At 53.3% G+C, this 18,212-nt stretch overlaps 1 protein-coding gene across 1 annotated transcript; it reads left to right on the top strand.

The window, feature by feature from the left end:
• The first annotated feature begins 7,350 nt into the window (after nt 1–7,350).
• On the top strand, nt 7,351–10,232 carry LOC118694701 (uncharacterized). The gene is made up of 5 exons (XM_036395884.2): nt 7,351–7,414; nt 8,309–8,668; nt 8,794–8,995; nt 9,373–9,412; nt 9,744–10,232. The coding sequence occupies exons 1-5, from the start codon at nt 7,351–7,353 to the stop codon at nt 9,870–9,872; spliced, it is 795 nt and encodes a 264-aa protein (XP_036251777.1). The 3' UTR covers nt 9,873–10,232.
• Nucleotides 10,233–18,212: the final 7,980 nt, after the last annotated feature.

Genomic DNA, 18,212 nt, shown 5'->3' on the forward strand with positions numbered 1-18,212 from the left:
TAAAAGCTTTAAAAATAGAAAAATTAAAAATAAAGAATAAAAAATAAAATAAAAAAATAAAACAAAAGCTTTAAAAATAGAAAAATTAAAAAGAAAGAATAAAAAATAAAACAAAAGCTTTAAAAATAGAAAAATTAAAAATAAAGAATAAAAAATAAAATAAAAAAATAAAACAAAAGCTTTAAAAATAGAAAAATTAAAAATAAAGAATAAAAAATAAAATTAAAAAATAAAATAAAAAGCTTTAAAAATAGAAAAATTAAAAATAAAAATTAAAATAAAAATAAAATTTTAAAAATAAAATTAATTACAAATAAATAAAAAACAAAATAAAAACCATAAATGTTCCATTAAAGGTAGTGCCGTAAATCAAGACTGTCGTAAAGTGTCGTAAAAGGCGCCGTAAAGCGCGACTGTCGCAAAACTGCCGTAAAGCGCGACTGTCGTAAAAGGTGCCGTAAAGCGCGACTGTCGTAAAAGGCGCCGTAAAGCGCGACTGTCGCAAAACTGCCGTAAAGCGCGACTGTCGTAAAAGGTGCCGTAAAGCGCGACTGTCGTAAAAGGTGCCGTAAAGCGCGACTGTCGCAAAACTGCCGTAAAGCGCGACTGTCGTAAAAGGTGCCGTAAAGCGCGACTGTGGTAAAAGGTGCCGTAAAGCGCGACTGTCGCAAAACTGCCGTAAAGCGCGACTGTCGTAAAAGGCGCCGTAAAGCGCGACTGTCGTAAAAGGTGCCGTAAAGCGCGACTGTCGCAAAACTGCCGTAAAGCGCGACTGTCGCAAAACTGCCGTAAAGCGCGACTGTCGTAAAAGGTGCCGTAAAGCGCGACTGTCGTAAAAGGTGCCGTAAAGCGCGACTGTCGTAAAAGGCGCCGTAAAGCGCGACTGTCGCAAAACTGCCGTAAAGCGCGACTGTCGTAAAAGGTGCCGTAAAGCGCGACTGTCGTAAAAGGTGCCGTAAAGCGCGACTGTCGCAAAACTGCCGTAAAGCGCGACTGTCGTAAAAGGTGCCGTAAAGCGCGACTGTCGTAAAAGGTGCCGTAAAGCGCGACTGTCGCAAAACTGCCGTAAAGCGCGACTGTCGTAAAAGGTGCCGTAAAGCGCGACTGTCGCAAAACTGCCGTAAAGCGCGACTGTCGTAAAAGGTGCCGTAAAGCGCGACTGTCGTAAAAGGTGCCGTAAAGCGCGACTGTCGCAAAACTGCCGTAAAGCGCGACTGTCGTAAAAGGTGTCGTAAAGCGCGACTGTCGTAAAAGGTGCCGTAAAGCGCGACTGTCGCAAAACTGCCGTAAAGCGCGACTGTCGTAAAAGGTGCCGTAAAGCGCGACTGTCGTAAAAGGTGCCGTAAAGCGCGACTGTCGCAAAACTGCCGTAAAGCGCGACTGTCGTAAAAGGTGCCGTAAAGCGCGACTGTCGCAAAACTGCCGTAAAGCGCGACTGTCGTAAAAGGTGCCGTAAAGCGCGACTGTCGCAAAACTGCCGTAAAGCGCGACTGTCGTAAAAGGTGCCGTAAAGCGCGACTGTCGTAAAACTGCCGTAAAGCGCGACTGTCGTAAAAGGTGCCGTAAAGCGCGACTGTCGTAAAAGGTGCCGTAAAGCGCGACTGTCGCAAAACTGCCGTAAAGCGCGACTGTCGTAAAAGGTGCCGTAAAGCGCGACTGTCGCAAAACTGCCGTAAAGCGCGACTGTCGTAAAAGGTGCCGTAAAGCGCGACTGTCGTAAAAGGTGCCGTAAAGCGCGACTGTCGCAAAACTGCCGTAAAGCGCGACTGTCGTAAAAGGTGCCGTAAAGCGCGACTGTCGTAAAAGGTGCCGTAAAGCGCGACTGTCGCAAAACTGCCGTAAAGCGCGACTGTCGTAAAAGGTGTCGTAAAGCGCGACTGTCGTAAAAGGTGCCGTAAAGCGCGACTGTCGCAAAACTGCCGTAAAGCGCGACTGTCGTAAAAGGTGCCGTAAAGCGCGACTGTCGCAAAACTGCCGTAAAGCGCGACTGTCGTAAAAGGTGCCGTAAAGCGCGACTGTCGCAAAACTGCCGTAAAGCGCGACTGTCGCAAAACTGCCGTAAAGCGCGACTGTCGTAAAAGGTGCCGTAAAGCGCGACTGTCGCAAAACTGCCGTAAAGCGCGACTGTCGCAAAACTGCCGTAAAGCGCGACTGTCGTAAAAGGTGCCGTAAAGCGCGACTGTCGTAAAACTGCCGTAAAGCGCGACTGTCGTAAAAGGTGCCGTAAAGCGCGACTGTCGTAAAAGGTGCCGTAAAGCGCGACTGTCGCAAAACTGCCGTAAAGCGCGACTGTCGTAAAAGGTGCCGTAAAGCGCGACTGTCGCAAAACTGCCGTAAAGCGCGACTGTCGTAAAAGGTGCCGTAAAGCGCGACTGTCGTAAAAGGTGCCGTAAAGCGCGACTGTCGCAAAACTGCCGTAAAGCGCGACTGTCGTAAAAGGTGCCGTAAAGCGCGACTGTCGTAAAAGGTGCCGTAAAGCGCGACTGTCGCAAAACTGCCGTAAAGCGCGACTGTCGTAAAAGGTGCCGTAAAGCGCGACTGTCGTAAAAGGTGCCGTAAAGCGCGACTGTCGCAAAACTGCCGTAAAGCGCGACTGTCGCAAAACTGCCGTAAAGCGCGACTGTCGTAAAAGGTGCCGTAAAGCGCGACTGTCGCAAAACTGCCGTAAAGCGCGACTGTCGTAAAAGGTGCCGTAAAGCGCGACTGTCGTAAAAGGTGCCGTAAAGCGCGACTGTCGTAAAAGGTGCCGTAAAGCGCGACTGTCGCAAAACTGCCGTAAAGCGCGACTGTCGTAAAAGGTGCCGTAAAGCGCGACTGTCGTAAAAGGTGCCGTAAAGCGCGACTGTCGCAAAACTGCCGTAAAGCGCGACTGTCGTAAAAGGTGCCGTAAAGCGCGACTGTCGCAAAACTGCCGTAAAGCGCGACTGTCGCAAAACTGCCGTAAAGCGCGACTGTCGTAAAAGGTGCCGTAAAGCGCGACTGTCGCAAAACTGCCGTAAAGCGCGACTGTCGTAAAAGGTGCCGTAAAGCGCGACTGTCATAAAATGTCGTAAAAGGTGCCGTAAAGCGCGACTGTCGCAAAACTGCCGTAAAGCGCGACTGTCGTAAAAGGTGCCGTAAAGCGCGACTGTCGTAAAAGGTGACGTAAAGCGCGACTGTCGTAAAAGGTGCCGTAAAGCGCGACTGTCGCAAAACTGCCGTAAAGCGCGACTGTCGTAAAAGGTGCCGTAAAGCGCGACTGTCGTAAAATGACGTAAAAGGTGCCGTAAAGCGCGACTGTCGTAAAAGGTGCTGTAAAGCGCGACTGTTGCACATAAAATGAAAGATCTTAATTTCTTCTAACACATTACCCTACCAGCTAGGTTTTAACATTGTTTTCGAATTTTTGGACTGGTACCTGGGTTATTATATGCATATTTTTTTTTTTCTTCTTTGATTTCTTTTGTTTTTTCCTAGAATGTCTTTTCTGTGGTCATCAATTTTCAACAACTACAATACTAATTATTCTCACAATTTAAGCATTTACTCATAACCCAGCTAGCATGTCCACTATTGGAATGAATCAAATAAAATTTACTGATGGAAATGGTAATTCCCCTTCTCCCCTGTACAATTCTCAGGCTAAGATCAGAACACAACAACAGTCTTGATCCTTCTATCTGGAGTATTCCTCCCCTAAGGAGATGTTTTATTCAGGCAGTGCTCGAAACCAGTGGTATAAGCGTTGTCTTACTTCTTAATTCAGTGTTATTCTTTGTACATTTCTTGGATCATTTGGCTTTTTCCAAACTATTACCACTCAGTCCCCATTGGAAAGTCAGTTTGGTATCACCTGGTTAAAATGTGATAGCCCATTCCTCAGGTTTCTTCACAAGTCCTTTGATTCTGCTGGCATGAATTCATCCTCTTTCCGTGGTTCTGATTGTTGCTTCAGTAGTACCTGGATAGGACTTCATAATAGCATAGTAATAAAAGAAAGATAATACTGCATTAACTTTTACCATTCACTTTTCTTCCAAACTTTCTGGGTTTAGCTAAAAGCTTTTTCCACAGCAGCCTCTTCTTCTTCTATCCAGCTGTGCTAATAGCTGCAGAGGCAAATTCTTCCTTTTGTGAGTTACAGTTAGTTAAATAAGAAAAGCTAGACCAATTTTAACACGAGATGTATCACATCTATTGCTTTTTACTTTTTGGGCAGAATTTAATTGTTTTAGCCTTACATGCAAAAAACCCGCATTCACACTTCTGCTCTCTTCTAGCACCAAGATGTCATCACTTCACATTCTAACATCTCAGAGTTTGCTAACCACCTCCCTACTTCAACTTCTCTCTTTCTTCTCTTCTTACCTGGTTTTTTTGGTCTTTTTTTTTTTTTTTTTTGATTCAACACACCTCAGACGGTATGAGGTGAACCTAAGTAATTTACTTCCAAAAGTAAGCTTACAACTTTCTTTTACTAGGATTGCAGTAGCTGTTATAACTTAAATACCTACTGGCTAGCTGTGGCTTACTGAGTCTAACATCTTTGATATATAAGCTACTAGATATTTTTTTTAGTCTTCCTTACTCTTGAATTAAAATTTTATGAGCTACTCCATTTTCTGTATTTATGTATAAATGATAAAGGATTTTTCTAACAAAGGTAAGCTTAAAGCTGGTACTTAGGCTAGTTTTAACCTAACTCTTTTAATTTAACAATATCTTCTTTGGTCTGTTTTATATCATCTCCTTCTGTCAATTTTTTTCATACATGAATTTTGCTAGTTGTGCATACCCCTCAATCTATAATATTTCAATAATCTAGGTAATTTTCTGATCTCTCTCTTGGAAGAGGGAGGGAGAATTAATAAATTTTCTCATGGTTGGTTTTCTAGCTACTTTTATTTATTAAGTGTCTAAGATATTTTACCACTGGGTAGTGAGTCTGAGTTCTTTTATTAACCTCCCTTAAATCTTGTACTAGTCTATAACTCCCATCAGACTTTACTGGGGGAATAGGGATATTATGAGGACACGTACAAGGTTCTAATGCCCCATCCTTTATTAGTCCTTCTATTACTGGCTTCAAACCTTCCTGTCCTTCTAAAGATACAGGATACTGACGTACATGCATGGGACAATCTTCTCTCTCAATTGTAACTCTTATGGGGTTGATATTTAATCCTCTCCTATTTCCTTCTCCAGCCCAAACTTCTTTGTTGTTGTTTTGTTTTTTTTTTTCTTCATCCTCTTGGCCTAATTTTAAAACTCTAGCTCTCATTTTCCCATTTTCTGATATAACTCCTATTCTTAATTGCACTTGTAAGACTCTTCTCAATAAATTGCTACCTGCCCCTGGGACCAATAAGACATCTCCCATCCAAATTTTAGTTTCTTCCCTCAATTACTACATCTTTAATGACTAGAAATGTAAAACTTTCTCTTTTTGCCCCTGTTACTTTCACTATATGTTTGCTCACACTATAACTTTTTGGAACATATAACAGGCAGGTTCTCTCTGCCCCTGTGTCTATTACAAATTCCAATTCTTCTTCTTGGGGAGCCGCTTTTAAAGTTATCACAGGCTCCAGATGGTATTTGTCCCCCCCAAAAAATTACAGGTTATGACCTCTCTATTCCTCCTCTGTGCCCATCTCTTTAAAGATTTTCAGATCTTCCACTTAGGACCATTTTCCTATTTCTCTTAAGTTTGTTTATCTATTTAGTTGAAGTTTCTTCTTTCCCCTCTAAAAGCTGTCCCTTAAAAACCTTTTTTTTTTTTTTGCATTTTGCCTTTGATATGCTGTCTCATTTATTCCTTTGAGTATGTAATTACGATAATTATTCATGTGTTTACTCCCCTCCTCATTGTTTTTACCCCACTCAGGAGGTACAGTTGGCATTTTGTCTTCTCTGGGGGTCCCCACGGATTATCTTTTTTCCTAAGCTTTTATTTCAGCTGCTCTGATTAATTGCCTTTCTTCCTGAGAAAAATATTATTTTCATTACAGACAGCATCTCTTCTCAAATATAAATGTTTGGACCTAAAAATTGGTCTAATTGTTCAGCTATGCCTATGGGATCCTCCAAATATCCCTTTTATTTATTTCTTAAAATTTCAGACCTCAGATGAAGTGAAAGGAGCATTTACAAACCCTGGTCCACCCCCTCCTATGGGAACCTCTTTTAATGGAAATAGACCAATCCCTTTATCCCAGCTTTTTGGATTATTATCTTCTATAGCTTTTCTCCCGTATTTTTAGGAAGAATCAGGAGAGGGCTTTCTTTTACCTGAACTTTTAGTGTTTCAATAAGGTGATTCCTTTAGAGAGTCCCATCCCTTGTCCCGCAGGCTGCTGGGGACTGCAGGATGAGGAGAGCCCAGACTCTTGCTGGGTAAACTGAATTTCATCTGGAGATAGAAGCAAGCTGGAAGGGAGGCAGTGAGAGGAGATCCCTGGGTACCCATGGGCACAGGGAAGCACTGCCAGGCCTGCAGGGTGGGAAAGGTGGAAATGTGATGGGGCTGTGCAGGGCCCACTTACCCGGCTCTCTGCAGAGCTGGAGCAGCATCAGGCACATGAGAGGCAGTTCCTGTGCCACCAGAACCATGGGTATTCCACACCTTGCCAGGCTTTGCTCAGCTGGATTCGACTCCCTTGGACTCTGCTGCACTGGGCTCAGCTGACTCAGCTGGGCTGGGCTTATCTTAGCAGGGTGCTGGTCTCTTACCCAGCAAAGGGGAAGGAAAAGAGCCACCATCAGCCCAGTTCCTCCATGCAATCACGTCCCATTTGCTTCTCAAGGCCTACATCATCTCCTGTCACAACGCTGGTCCATAATGGCAATGTCCACCCCATTTTCCACTCGGATGTGTGCCACAGCCACAGCCATGGGCACAGGCAGCAAGAGGGAGCCCGAATCCAGCAGGCTCCCCCACACACGGCCAGCCTGGGGTGCCAAGGGGACACCCAGCCCTTCCCAGCAGGATCGGGGTGCGGGATGGGCTCTCCCATGGGTCGGTGGTGCACAGCAGTGACCGGGATACACCGAGTGTCCCACACCCCGAAGCCCCGCTGCTCCTGCCCCTCACTGAACCGGGGAGGACGCAAAGCCACCCCCTGTCCCGAGCCCAGAGCAGCCGCTTGGTGCCGGGTGGCCCGGGGGCGATGTCCGGACGGTCCCGGCAGGGTGATGCCCGCCGGGGGTGATGCCCGGAGGGTCCCGGCAGGGTGATGCCCGCCGGGGGTGATGCTCGGCTGCTCTGCCTGCTGTCGCCCGCCCCGGGCAGACACCAAAGCGTTAACCACCCGCTCGCCTCAATTTCCTGTCCCGCTTCCCCTTTTCCTTCCCAAAGTTTGGGCAGAACCCATGGCCGCGGCAGCAGCTCCGCTCCTGTCTGGGCAGCGAAGCCCCGTCCAGCGGCGGCTCCGGGGTGAGTTGGAAGTGGGGCCCCCCCAGAGCTCCCCGGAGCTCCCCTGCCCCATAAACACGAGTGGGCGGCAAAGATAAACAGCAGGCGGGGCGGAGGGTGGTCCTTCCCCAGCACTTTTGGGGTCAAACCGTGCCCAAACCCGTGCTGGCAGAGCACCCCCAGCCCCGGGGATGGGCACAGCTGGGTTGAGCCCTGCCGAGACGCTGCCACACATGTGGGGACTGTGGGCAGGAGAGGTTTGGGGATCGGATGGGGTTTTGGGGAGCAGGAGGGATTTTGGGACAAGAGGGGGTCGGGGGGCTGTTCCGGGCTCCAGGGCTGCACATCCCTTCCTGGAACACTGGTTCCTGGCTGTGAACCCCAGTTCCTCGCAGAGTGATCCTGGCTGGTGTGGAGCAGAGCCAGGGTGTTAATGTTTAACAGCACTCAGGAATTTTTCCTGCCAGGAGTTCCCCTTGGCTCCCTCTGCACCTCTCTGGCCCCCAGGCAGCTGCAGCGCTCCCTGCAAATGACAGAACAGGATGCAGGTTTATCAAATCATGGAATCGCAGAACTGTTTGGGTTGCAAAAGCCCTCTGAAATCCTCGTGTCCAACCGTTAACCCAGCTCTGCCAAGGTCACCAAGTGCCACATCTACATGTCATTTAAATCCCTCCAGGGGTGGTGACTGCACCACTGCCCTGGGCAGCCTGCTCTTTTTTCAGATTTGCCCCTTGTTAATTTTGAACCGGTTTTTCAAGGGTTTCCTCCCTCCCAGTGCCTGCATGTTGTCTCTGCCACAGCCCAGGATATCTCTCAGCTGCAAATTGGGGGATACTGGGACTTCTCTGCCTGTGAGGGTGCCCTTGCCTCGCCCCATCGCTCATCCCTGAACCCTCCTGTCTCTGTGCCCAGGTATGGATGTCCAGGCAGGTCAGGGCTTCACTCTGCAGCAGCCCCAGCCCAAGGTGTCAGTGGCAGTGGGGGAGACGCTCACCCTGAACTGCATCACGTCTGGAATTGCTGGACCAGGTCCTGTGATGTGGCTGAAGGGCTGGGGCAGTGGGAACAAGACTGTCTATGACCAGAGTAATGAGGATCCCTCCTCCCGTGTGACGAGAGCAGTGAATGAGTCTGACACAGACTTCACCATCCGCATCAGGAACGTTCAGCCTGATGATGTTGGCACCTATTACTGTGTGAAGTTTGTCAAGGGGATGACTGGTGTTGATGAGCTGTTTAAGCGTGGCAGTGGCACCGAGGTGTCTGTGCAAGGTGAGTGTAGCCCAGCGGGACACTTCTCCCAGGGAGCCCGTCCCACAGCCCCCACCCTGCCCACGGCCAGGTCCTGCTCTGCCCCACACCCACCACCCTCTCCTGCTCTGCCTCTGTCTCCACAGAGGCAGCCCTGGTTCCTGGAATGGTGGCTGCAGCTGTAGTGCTCTGCTTCCTCCTCCTCCTCAGCCTCTTCGTGGCCCTTTGCATGTACAGGAGGAAGCGCCAAGGTGGAGTGGGCAGCCCCTGCCCAGCCAGGACAGTGGCCATGGGCAGCTTCTCATCTGTCCCTCTGCAGTGCTGTGCAGGGACCCCTGGCACCCCCAGGTTTGTACTCAGCACCTCTTCTACACGCTTAAATGAGCAAACTGCCTTATCCACCTGCTTTATCTTGGCTTCCTTTCTTGTCTGGAGCTGTGACTCACCCCAGAAAAGGTCCTTTGCTTACAGGTGCACTGTTCTGTTGGGTCTCTCTCTATTTCACAAAAGCTTCATGGGAGGGAGCACCCGGTACCAGGGAGCTCCTGCAGCCCCTCACCGTGTGTCTGAGCACAGCCCAGACATGCAGTCAGCATTTTGTCCCTGTTTGCCTGCAACAGGGACATCCTACTGAAATTCAGGAGGGGAATTGAGGGCTGTGCTGGGTGGGGAAAGGACACAGCTTCCTTTAGTTCTGATGCCCATCCTTATCCTTCCTCTTACAGTGAAGTCCTAGATGCAGAGAGCTCCCACCTGCCCAGCCAGGTATGAGTGAGCTGTGAGTATGGGGAAGCACATCCCATGCTGGTGTCCTGGCTTGCAGGAGTCCTGCAAGACTCTGGGGGCAGGGGGGACATCGGGTGGGCAACAGCTGCCTGAATGTGGTCCCTGCGCCCTCTGCACCATGGCACCACCTCTGCAGCTGTGGCAACCCCAGCCTGGCTTGTACCTGGTTCTTGCTGTTGTCCTGTGCAGGGCCACACGGTGGTCTTGGTGATCCTTGTGGGTCACTTCCAACTCTCAGCATTCTGATTTAGGGTTATTTTTGCGAGACTTTCCTTGTGGCAGCATTCCCCATTTGTGTGCACTTTTGCAGCAGAGCAGCAAGGAGGAGAACAACATCCACTACGCCGACCTGCAGCCCCTGCCCCCGGCGCCACGGCGTGGCAGGAGCCCGGGCACAGCCCCCACCGAGTATGCCAGCCTCAGGGTAGCTGCCAAGTGACACCTGGCACCGCTGCCTGCACGGCCAGGACGTGTCAGGGTGGGAGAAGGGACGTTTCTGCAGGACACCAGAAAGAAGAAGTGGAGCTGTTTGCATGGCGCACCCAGATCTCAGCTCGGCTGAGATCATGCTCATGCTCACCATGTTTGCATCTCAGGGGAGCTCTTCCAGCACCTGGAGGCTTTCTCTACCACAGGATCAGACCACGAGGCCAAGCACCTCTGCCTTGTGCAAGATGTTTTGTGCTGATAACACCAGGAGGACCTCACATACACCTGTGTCCACGAGCATGGGCCTCCACCAGCCCTTTCCCGGCCCACAGGTCCATAATTTGTATTGTCTTTTCACCAGCCTCATTAAAGCCACCAAACAGCCTTCTGTCCAGTCCTGCTGTGCTCAGAGCAAGAGCAGTAGTGCCTGCAGGGTCCTGGGGGGGATGTGTGCCACCCCTGTGCTACTGCCAAGCCCCTGGTCAGCTCCCAACTCCCACCTGCCCCAGGCAAGGAACCTGCCCAGTCCCACAAAACCTGCATCTCCTGGCAAGGCAGCAGGAGGCTCTCAGGAACAGCCCCTGGTGCTGCTGCTCCAGGCTGAGGCCCAGCCTTCACCCACCTTCCTCTGCCCTCCTCAAGGGGCTCATGATGCTGTTAAAGCCAGGGCAGCTGGTACCAGTTGGCCCTTCTGCCCCTTCCCCTGGTCCGTGCACATCTTCAGCTCCAGTCCCAGGCAGTCCGTGCACATCTGCTTCATGCACATCCTCTGCTCCTGCACATCTGCTCCATGCAGAACCTGCCCAGTGCACATCTGCCCCGTGCACATTCCCTGCTTGGTGCCCACGTGTTCAGTGCCCACCTCCAGGGGAAGCAGGCCAGGGGCAGGAAGCCAGAGGCGAGGTGGCCATGGCAGGAGGCTGCAGGTCACACTCCACACTGGGCACTGCTGCAGCCCCCAGCAACACCAGTCACCACATACAGCCCCACAGCCACGATGTCCCAGCTGTGGCAGCTGAGCTCCCACCACGTGTGGCCCCAGCATGCACCTCCTTGGCAGGAGGAACTGAGGCCAAAACAGACTTTCCAGGCAGAGGAACCTGCTGCCAGTACCGCTGCCTGTGACCTTGAAAGCTGTTACAATCACCAGTTTTCAGCTTTATCTACTTTTTTTCTGTGAAATGAGAAAAGAGAAGTGAAACAAGACAGTGTGACCCAGGGGAACAGGGCTGGCAGGGAGATCCTTGAGGGGACAAAATTGTCACAGTGGGGAGAAAAGCCACTACGGAAACTGATTTGCACGACTGAATGTGAGTCACCTGCTCTGGGGATGTGAAGTGGGGACAGTTTGGAGTCAGTCCTTTCTCAGGGGACACTCAGCACCCTGTAGGCAGGGTGGTGGTGATGAGTTTGCCAGGTCAGGGATCCAGCACTGGCTCCCTCAGTGGGAGGGCTGGGGTGTTGGGATGAAGCCTATCCCAGCATCATTTCCCCAGTGGAGCCATGACCAGGCCCTGGATCATTTCCCAGCTGAGGCAGTGGCTGCTCTGAGCAGGGCTTGCGTTGCTCTGAGGAGGGACAGCACCAAAACTGGCAGAAATCTCACGTCAAGGCTGTGAACACGAGTATGTAAAATACGTGGGTGAGACCGAAACCGGGGATAGACCTCGAGGACCAGAGGAAATGAAATTCGAGGGGATTTAGGGCTTTTTAAGCACAGGGCTGAATCAGGACAGGGGGGAAATCCAGTTCTATAGGAGCATATGCAAAGCAGGGAGTGAGCAGAGCACTGGCAGAATGCTCTGCACCTAGGAATGGGCCCAGGTCTGCAGCTTACTGCCCAGGGGAGGGATTTAGTGGTTATTAAAGGAAAATCCTTTAAGCCTTCAGCCTGGGGTGTGCCGGCAGTGAAAGCACAAACAAGCCCTGGGCACGGACACAAGGTAGGAGCGTGCTGGGGAGCAGAGCCTGGATCAGGGGGGCAGACCCTGGATCGGGGGGCAGCACTAAGCAATGCTGGGGTCATGGATTCACTGCTCATCCAGGCTGCTTTCCTGGTGCTGCTGGTTTGTCACATCCCACTAAGTGACCTGCTTGGTGCAAGGGTGTGTGTGGGAGGCCGGGAGCTGCCATTGCTGGGGGAGGCACAGGGCAGTGCTGGGCAGAGGCTGGCACCCACCAGGCTCCTGCTGCCACAGCTGGGGACTTTGGGGCAGAGCAGAGGTGGTGCCTGGATGGGTACTGGGACAGCGTTGGTGTCCCAGGGGGAGAGGACATGCTGGCTTCAAGCAGGTTTTGGGCTGTGTCCCTGTGCATGGATACTCTGGGGCAGTGCCATGCCAGGTTTACCTTGGCTGTTCCTCATCATGGTGTGTGAGCCCGGTGCCAGGACCTTGTGCAATGGCAAGGCCAAGGAAAAAGGCTGGGGAGGCTGATCTGGGCTGCACTCTGGTGGCTTTCTGGGCAGCCAGGGGATGCTCAGGGGCTGCTCTTGCATCTGACCCACTCCTGATGCCGGGAGGTAGGAAACATCCCCTGCAGGTGCCAAGCTGAGAGAGCTGGCAGGGCTTGCCAGGTTGTAGTGTGTACCATGGTGTGTGCCATGCTGTGTGCCATGGTGTGTGCCACAGTGTGTGCTATGGTGTGTGCCATGCTGTGTGCCACGGTTTGTGCCATGCTGTGTGACATGCTGTGTGCCATGCTGTGTGCTGTGATGTGTGCTATGGTGTGTGCCATGCTGTGTGCCATGCTGTGTGCCACTGTGTGTGCCATGCTGTGTGCCATGCTGTGTGCCATGCTGTGTGCTATGGTGTGTGCTATGATGTGTGACATGGTGTGTGCCATGCTGTGTGCCATGGTGTGTGCCATGCTGTGTGCTATGGTGTGTGCCATGCTGTGTGCCACAGTTTGTGTCACGCTGTGTGCCATGCTGTGTGCCATGCTGTGTGCTATGGTGTGTGCTATGATGTGTGCCGTGGTGTGTACTATGCTGTGTGCCATGCTGTGTGCCATGCTGTGTGCTATGGTGTGTGCTATGATGTGTGACATGGTGTGTACTATGCTGTGTGCCATGCTGTGTGCCATGCTGTGTGCCACAGTTTGTGTCACGCTGTGTGCCATGCTGTGTGCCATGCTGTGTGCTATGGTGTGTGCTATGATGTGTGCCGTGGTGTGTACTATGCTGTGTGCCATGCTGTGTGCCATGCTGTGTGCCACGGTTTGTACCATGCTGTGTGCCATGCTGTGTGCCGTGGTGCTCCACGCTGTGCCAGGGAGCCAGAGTGGGGAGCGTGGGCTGTGTGCGGAGCCAAGGGGAGCCTGAGCCTCCACCAGGCAGCGCAGAGTGCCAGGGAGGAATTGGCCTGGGGAGCAGCTGCTGGGAGGGGCTGGTCCGGGCCGCAGGGGAGGGGAGCAGTGACCAACTCACGCCGAGGAGCATGGTGTCAGTGCGTGGGCTGGCTGAAATGGGGGCTGCAGGTGTCTCCTTTGTGTCTTGGGGACAGGAGAGGGCTGGCTGTACCCACGGGGAATGGGACAATGCTGAGCTGTGCTGGTGCCAGGGCTGGGCAAGGGGACAAAGGGACAGACGGGGATAAATGCCCTGTGCCCTGTCCTGAGGTGCTCTGGCCCAGCGATGAGAAGCAGAGGCACTCCACAGAGGCACTGTGTGTCACAGGGATGGGTGCCCAGGGGATATTGTGTCTCCAGGAGCAGGCATCGCTCCAGCTGGTCTCCTCCAGTGTCTGACAGGGCAGCAGCTCCAGCCAAGGCCCTGGTCTGTGGCTGTCTCTGCCCAAGACACCCTTGTGCCTCTGCTCTGTCCCCATCCCTGCCCCCATCCCTGTCCCTGCCACTGTGAGACTGTGGTGCCCACCAGCCACCAGGGAGAGACAGGCCAGTCCCTTTGCACGTCAGCATCACCCAAACAGCCACAGGTCTAAGAGCATCTGATGCCACAGGGACTCCACAGGGCCCCCACAGTGCCACAGGCATCCAGTGATTGTTTGGGGACCTCCTGATGCCATAGGGACCCCATGATACCAAGAGGACCAGGCAAAGCCATGGGGACATTGTGCCAGCATGCCAGCAGAAGCCGAAGGAGCAGCTGGGTGCTTTGAGGTGGTTGGAGAGAGTGAGAGAGTGTCAGAGACACTTTGATTGTCCCCCAAAAATGCCTCATGGGTCTTGTTTGTGCCTGCTGGCTGGCCTGGGCGGATCCCTGCCAGAAGAGACAACAGGAGGGAGAAGTCCTGGGACGCTGCACAGTTGGAACCTCCTCCCTCCAATTCCAAATCTGTTAGCTCACCCCTTTGCAGCTCCCTGTTTCTCAGGCTTTTCCTTGGAAAGGAACAAAGCCAGAGTAAAATGGTGACATGCTTTACACTGGTTCTGATTTATTTCAGGTCTTACTATTGAGTCTTATTCCCTGTTTTCACGGTTGTTGTGGATTTTCACCGAAGGGGATAAACAGGTCTGGGATTTGGGGTTGTCATAGGAACAGTTTCTGTGCCACAGCCTCACTGCCAGCCTCGTCCCCTCCTGACAGAGTGAGGGCTCTGGCCAGCACAGCAGGGATATCTCCAGCCCCCAGGCACAGCCCCAGTGACAGGTGGGGTACAGGGCAGCCCCCCCGTGGCACTGGGACACTCAGGATGTTCAGGGAGGAGATGGACTCCCAGGCACTGCCCAGCCAGGCCCACGAAGCAAACTGGGACCCCCAGGCAGACCAGGGCTTTTAGCTGAGAAGAGCTGAAGTTGTTTGGAGGATGCTGCTTTTCCCTGTGGGTTCTCTGGTGCCCAGTAGGAGGTTGTGCTATTGCAGTTATTGCTACTGGGAACCTCTCTGGCCAACCTGGAATAATTTTCATTAAATCCCTGGAGTGAAGGGGTGTGGAGTGGATGGGGGGCTGCCCTAGGACCATTCCTCATCTCTTCAATTGCAAGAGGAGGGGATAGGCAATGAAATTGAAAAGTGTCAGGCACATCCTTTGTGCCCAACGCTCCTTTGGCCCGTGTGGTCCTGCACTGCAGGACACCGTGAGGCCAAGGCTCTGGCAGTGATCAAAGAGGGGTTTCCAGGGCCATGGGGCAAACAGAAACATCCAGTGCTTCAGAAAGACTCACATTGTGCTTTCAGTGTTGGACGGGACATTGCTCAAAGACAATCACCCTCTGGAGGCGGCACGGGAGGGGCAGATCAAGCTGCAGGGCTGGGTCCTAACAGTGCCCGAGGGAGGGTCCCAGAGTGGGTGGGAGAGGGGCTCTGCCTGCGCTGGAGTTCCTGGTGCTCTTCATGCTGGATCAGCTCTTGGTGGGGTCCTGGTCCTCCCAACATCCCCATGCAGATTGTACCCGAAGTGAGCCATGCACTCTCCTGGGAATGCTCCAGGGGGTTTTGTCCAGTGAGAAGAGCTCAGGGTAGGGAAACTCCTTGTAGAGCTCCCTGTCCCGAGGGCAGGATGCTGCGGGGTCCCTGATGCTCCCTGTGCCGAGGGCAGGATGCTGTGGGGTCCCTGGTGCTCCCTGTGCCGAGGGCAGGATGCTGTGGGGCCCCTGGTGCTCCCTGTGCCGAGGGCAGGATGCTGTGGGGTCCCTGGAGCTCCCAGTCCCTCCCGGCACTGAGCGAGGTTAAAGCGTGGCTGTGCTTGGCCGTGTCCCCAGCGCTGGCTGCCCCGAGCCCGCACGAGTGTCCCTCTGCAGAGAAGTGCAGGGAAAGGGAAAAATATTGAGAGAGGCAGGAGAAGGGGGAAAGCAGGCGCTGCGGGAGGGAGCACAGCACGGCCTGAAAGCTCCCTCTCAGCGGGCTTTTGTTCGCCCTGGACGTGCCCAGCGATGCTGCCAGCCCGGAGGGGCTGTGCTGGCGCCGGTGGCTCCCGGCGATCCCGGAGCTCCGCAGCCTGCCCGGCGCCTCGCTCCAGGGACGTGCCCGTGGGCAGGAGGCAGCTGCCTCCAGCGGGGACCCCCATCACCCCTCGGCTGGGCTCGGACCCACAGCGCGCTCCCGAAAATAATTCCTTCTGACAGATCCATTTCTTCCACATGGTTCAGGCTTAATTTTATAATGGCATCAGTAGCTATGGCAACGCGTAAAAATAACGGATCCCCGAGCCCGGCAAATTCTCCGTAAACAGCTCCCGTCTCCCGGAGCCCGGCTGGGTGGGCATCGCCCCTTGCCCGCGGCTACCGCGGCCGCTGCGCTTTGTGGCTGGGCTGAGATTCACGCGATTGTTAATTAGCAGCGTTAACTGCTTACGCCTTGGGATGATGGCTCCATCCGCTAATCCTTGGGGCTAGGCTGGGCTAATTGGGTGGATATCATTAACGCTGGCGGTCAGGATCTGCCCTCACAGGATTGCAGCACGGCGAAGGCTGGAGCACCCCTCTGGCACCCCAGACCCCGCACGGGGCTGGCAGCCACGGGGCTCGGACACGGCTCAGCCCCGCGGTGTCAGGGGGCACCAGCCCCTTTCACAGCTCCATCCCGCCCCAGAGCCGCTGCTCCTGCACATCCACGCGTGTGCACACGAGGGAGCGCGCCCACGAACGCGAACGGGCACACTCAGATCAGATTTCAGCACGCAGGACCCCCCTCAGCAAACATCAGCCGGTGCCGGCGTCCGCCGCGGCTCAGAGGTCTCTGGTCACTGCCGCGAGTGGATAATCCCAGGCAATATTTTCTAAACCTGTTAGACATCACACAGACCCTCTAAATCCCTGATCCCCCTCCAAGGCTCCAGCAGGATGGCAGCACTTGGCAGCTCGGATTTGCAGCTTCTTATCAGGGCCAGCCCCTTGGAGCGATGCAGTCACTGGGAGCGTGGTGGATCCTGATGACCAGAAATAATCCTCCAGATTTTTGTTGCTTTCAACTTAAAAAAAAAAGGACAGACCAAAAGAAACCCCACGGAGAAGCATTTTTCTCCATCCAGCCTCCAGCAGCAGGGCCAGAATAACCCAAGCCCCACAGAGCTGAGAGCACTGAGTCTCAATGGGGCCAAAATAAAGAGCCAACAGGTCTGGAATGTGGCTCCTGAGCCTTGGGGCTGCTTTGGGGATGACATGGGGACAGTGAGACAGGGACAGCCTGGGAGGAGGGCTGGGGATGGCATTGAGGGCTGGTCAGCATCCTCTCCCAAGCGCTGGCTGTTTCAGGGGGTGCAGCCCCCCTGCATCCCAGCAGTCGTGCCATTCCCACTGTGAGGCATCGGATCCAGCAAATGACCCTACAAAGTCCCCACTGCTGGACACACCACCTTCCTTTGCAGTAAAGAGTGGCACGGGTTCATACCAGGTCTCCTACCCCAATGTGCTGTGTCTCAGCCCTCCATGGGCATCCCTGGGGTGATGCCCACACGCCAGGTTCCACGGCTCAAATCCCACCTCTGAGCCTGGATTTTAGCACTTCACAGCAAGGGCTCTGCCAAGCAGGAAGTAATGGGCTGAGCTGGCTGAACATGATCAATCCCCCACGTTAGCAGTTTTATTTCCATCCGCAGCTGCCGCAGGACTCTGAGGCAGTGCAGCCTCTCTGAGCTCCAGCGTTATCTGCTGCTGCAGCCTCGGATGCGCTTTCATGATAACGATTTGCAATCAACAAAGAACTTGGAGAGGATGCAGAAAAAAACCCCAACAACTGGCATTGGAAACTGAGATGATATCTCTCTTCCCTCGGCCAGGCTCCACCACAGTCCTGCTGGTACCACCAAGGGGAGATCAAGGTCTTCTCCAGCATCGCTCCGTGGGGCTGGCTGTGTGCTGGGGCATCTGGGTGCTGGCACTGCCCCCACATCCCCAGGAGCCAGCACAGTGCAGAACTTCCCCCTCCAGAGCAGGGAGGGAGGCTTTAGTCCAAACAGCTCCCAGGAGTCCATCAATGATTAACACCCAGCCCTGAAATGTCCCTGCATGGCTGAAGCTCTCTGCCTGCACCCTGCCTGCCCTCCCCCCTGTCCCTTCCACTTCCTCCTCCACAGCATTTCTGCTCCTGGGGTTGGGGCAGGGTGCCAGGGTGGGCACCAAGGCTCCCTGTGGCTCTAGAGCCCATCAGAGCTGGGGTGAGCCCAGTCATGCTCCGTACAGACAGCACAGACCTCTCCCAGTTTTGCAACCATTGCACTAAGGGTGCAGGATTGGGGCCACCCTGTGTCCCTGCTGAGCTGCCCTGAGTGGGGTCTCTCTTGTGCCTGTCCCTGTCATCAGTTAAGGTTGGAACAGCCCCCTCAGATCACGGAGTCCAACCATTCCCCCAGCACTGCCAAGCCCACCATGTCCCCAGGTGCCACATCCACATATTTTTGGAACACTTCCAGGGATGGTCACTGCAGCACTTCCTGTGCAGCTTAGTCCCGGG

Source organism: Molothrus ater, chromosome 17, assembly GCF_012460135.2.
Source record: "Molothrus ater isolate BHLD 08-10-18 breed brown headed cowbird chromosome 17, BPBGC_Mater_1.1, whole genome shotgun sequence".
Classification (NCBI taxonomy): Eukaryota; Metazoa; Chordata; class Aves; order Passeriformes; family Icteridae; genus Molothrus; species Molothrus ater.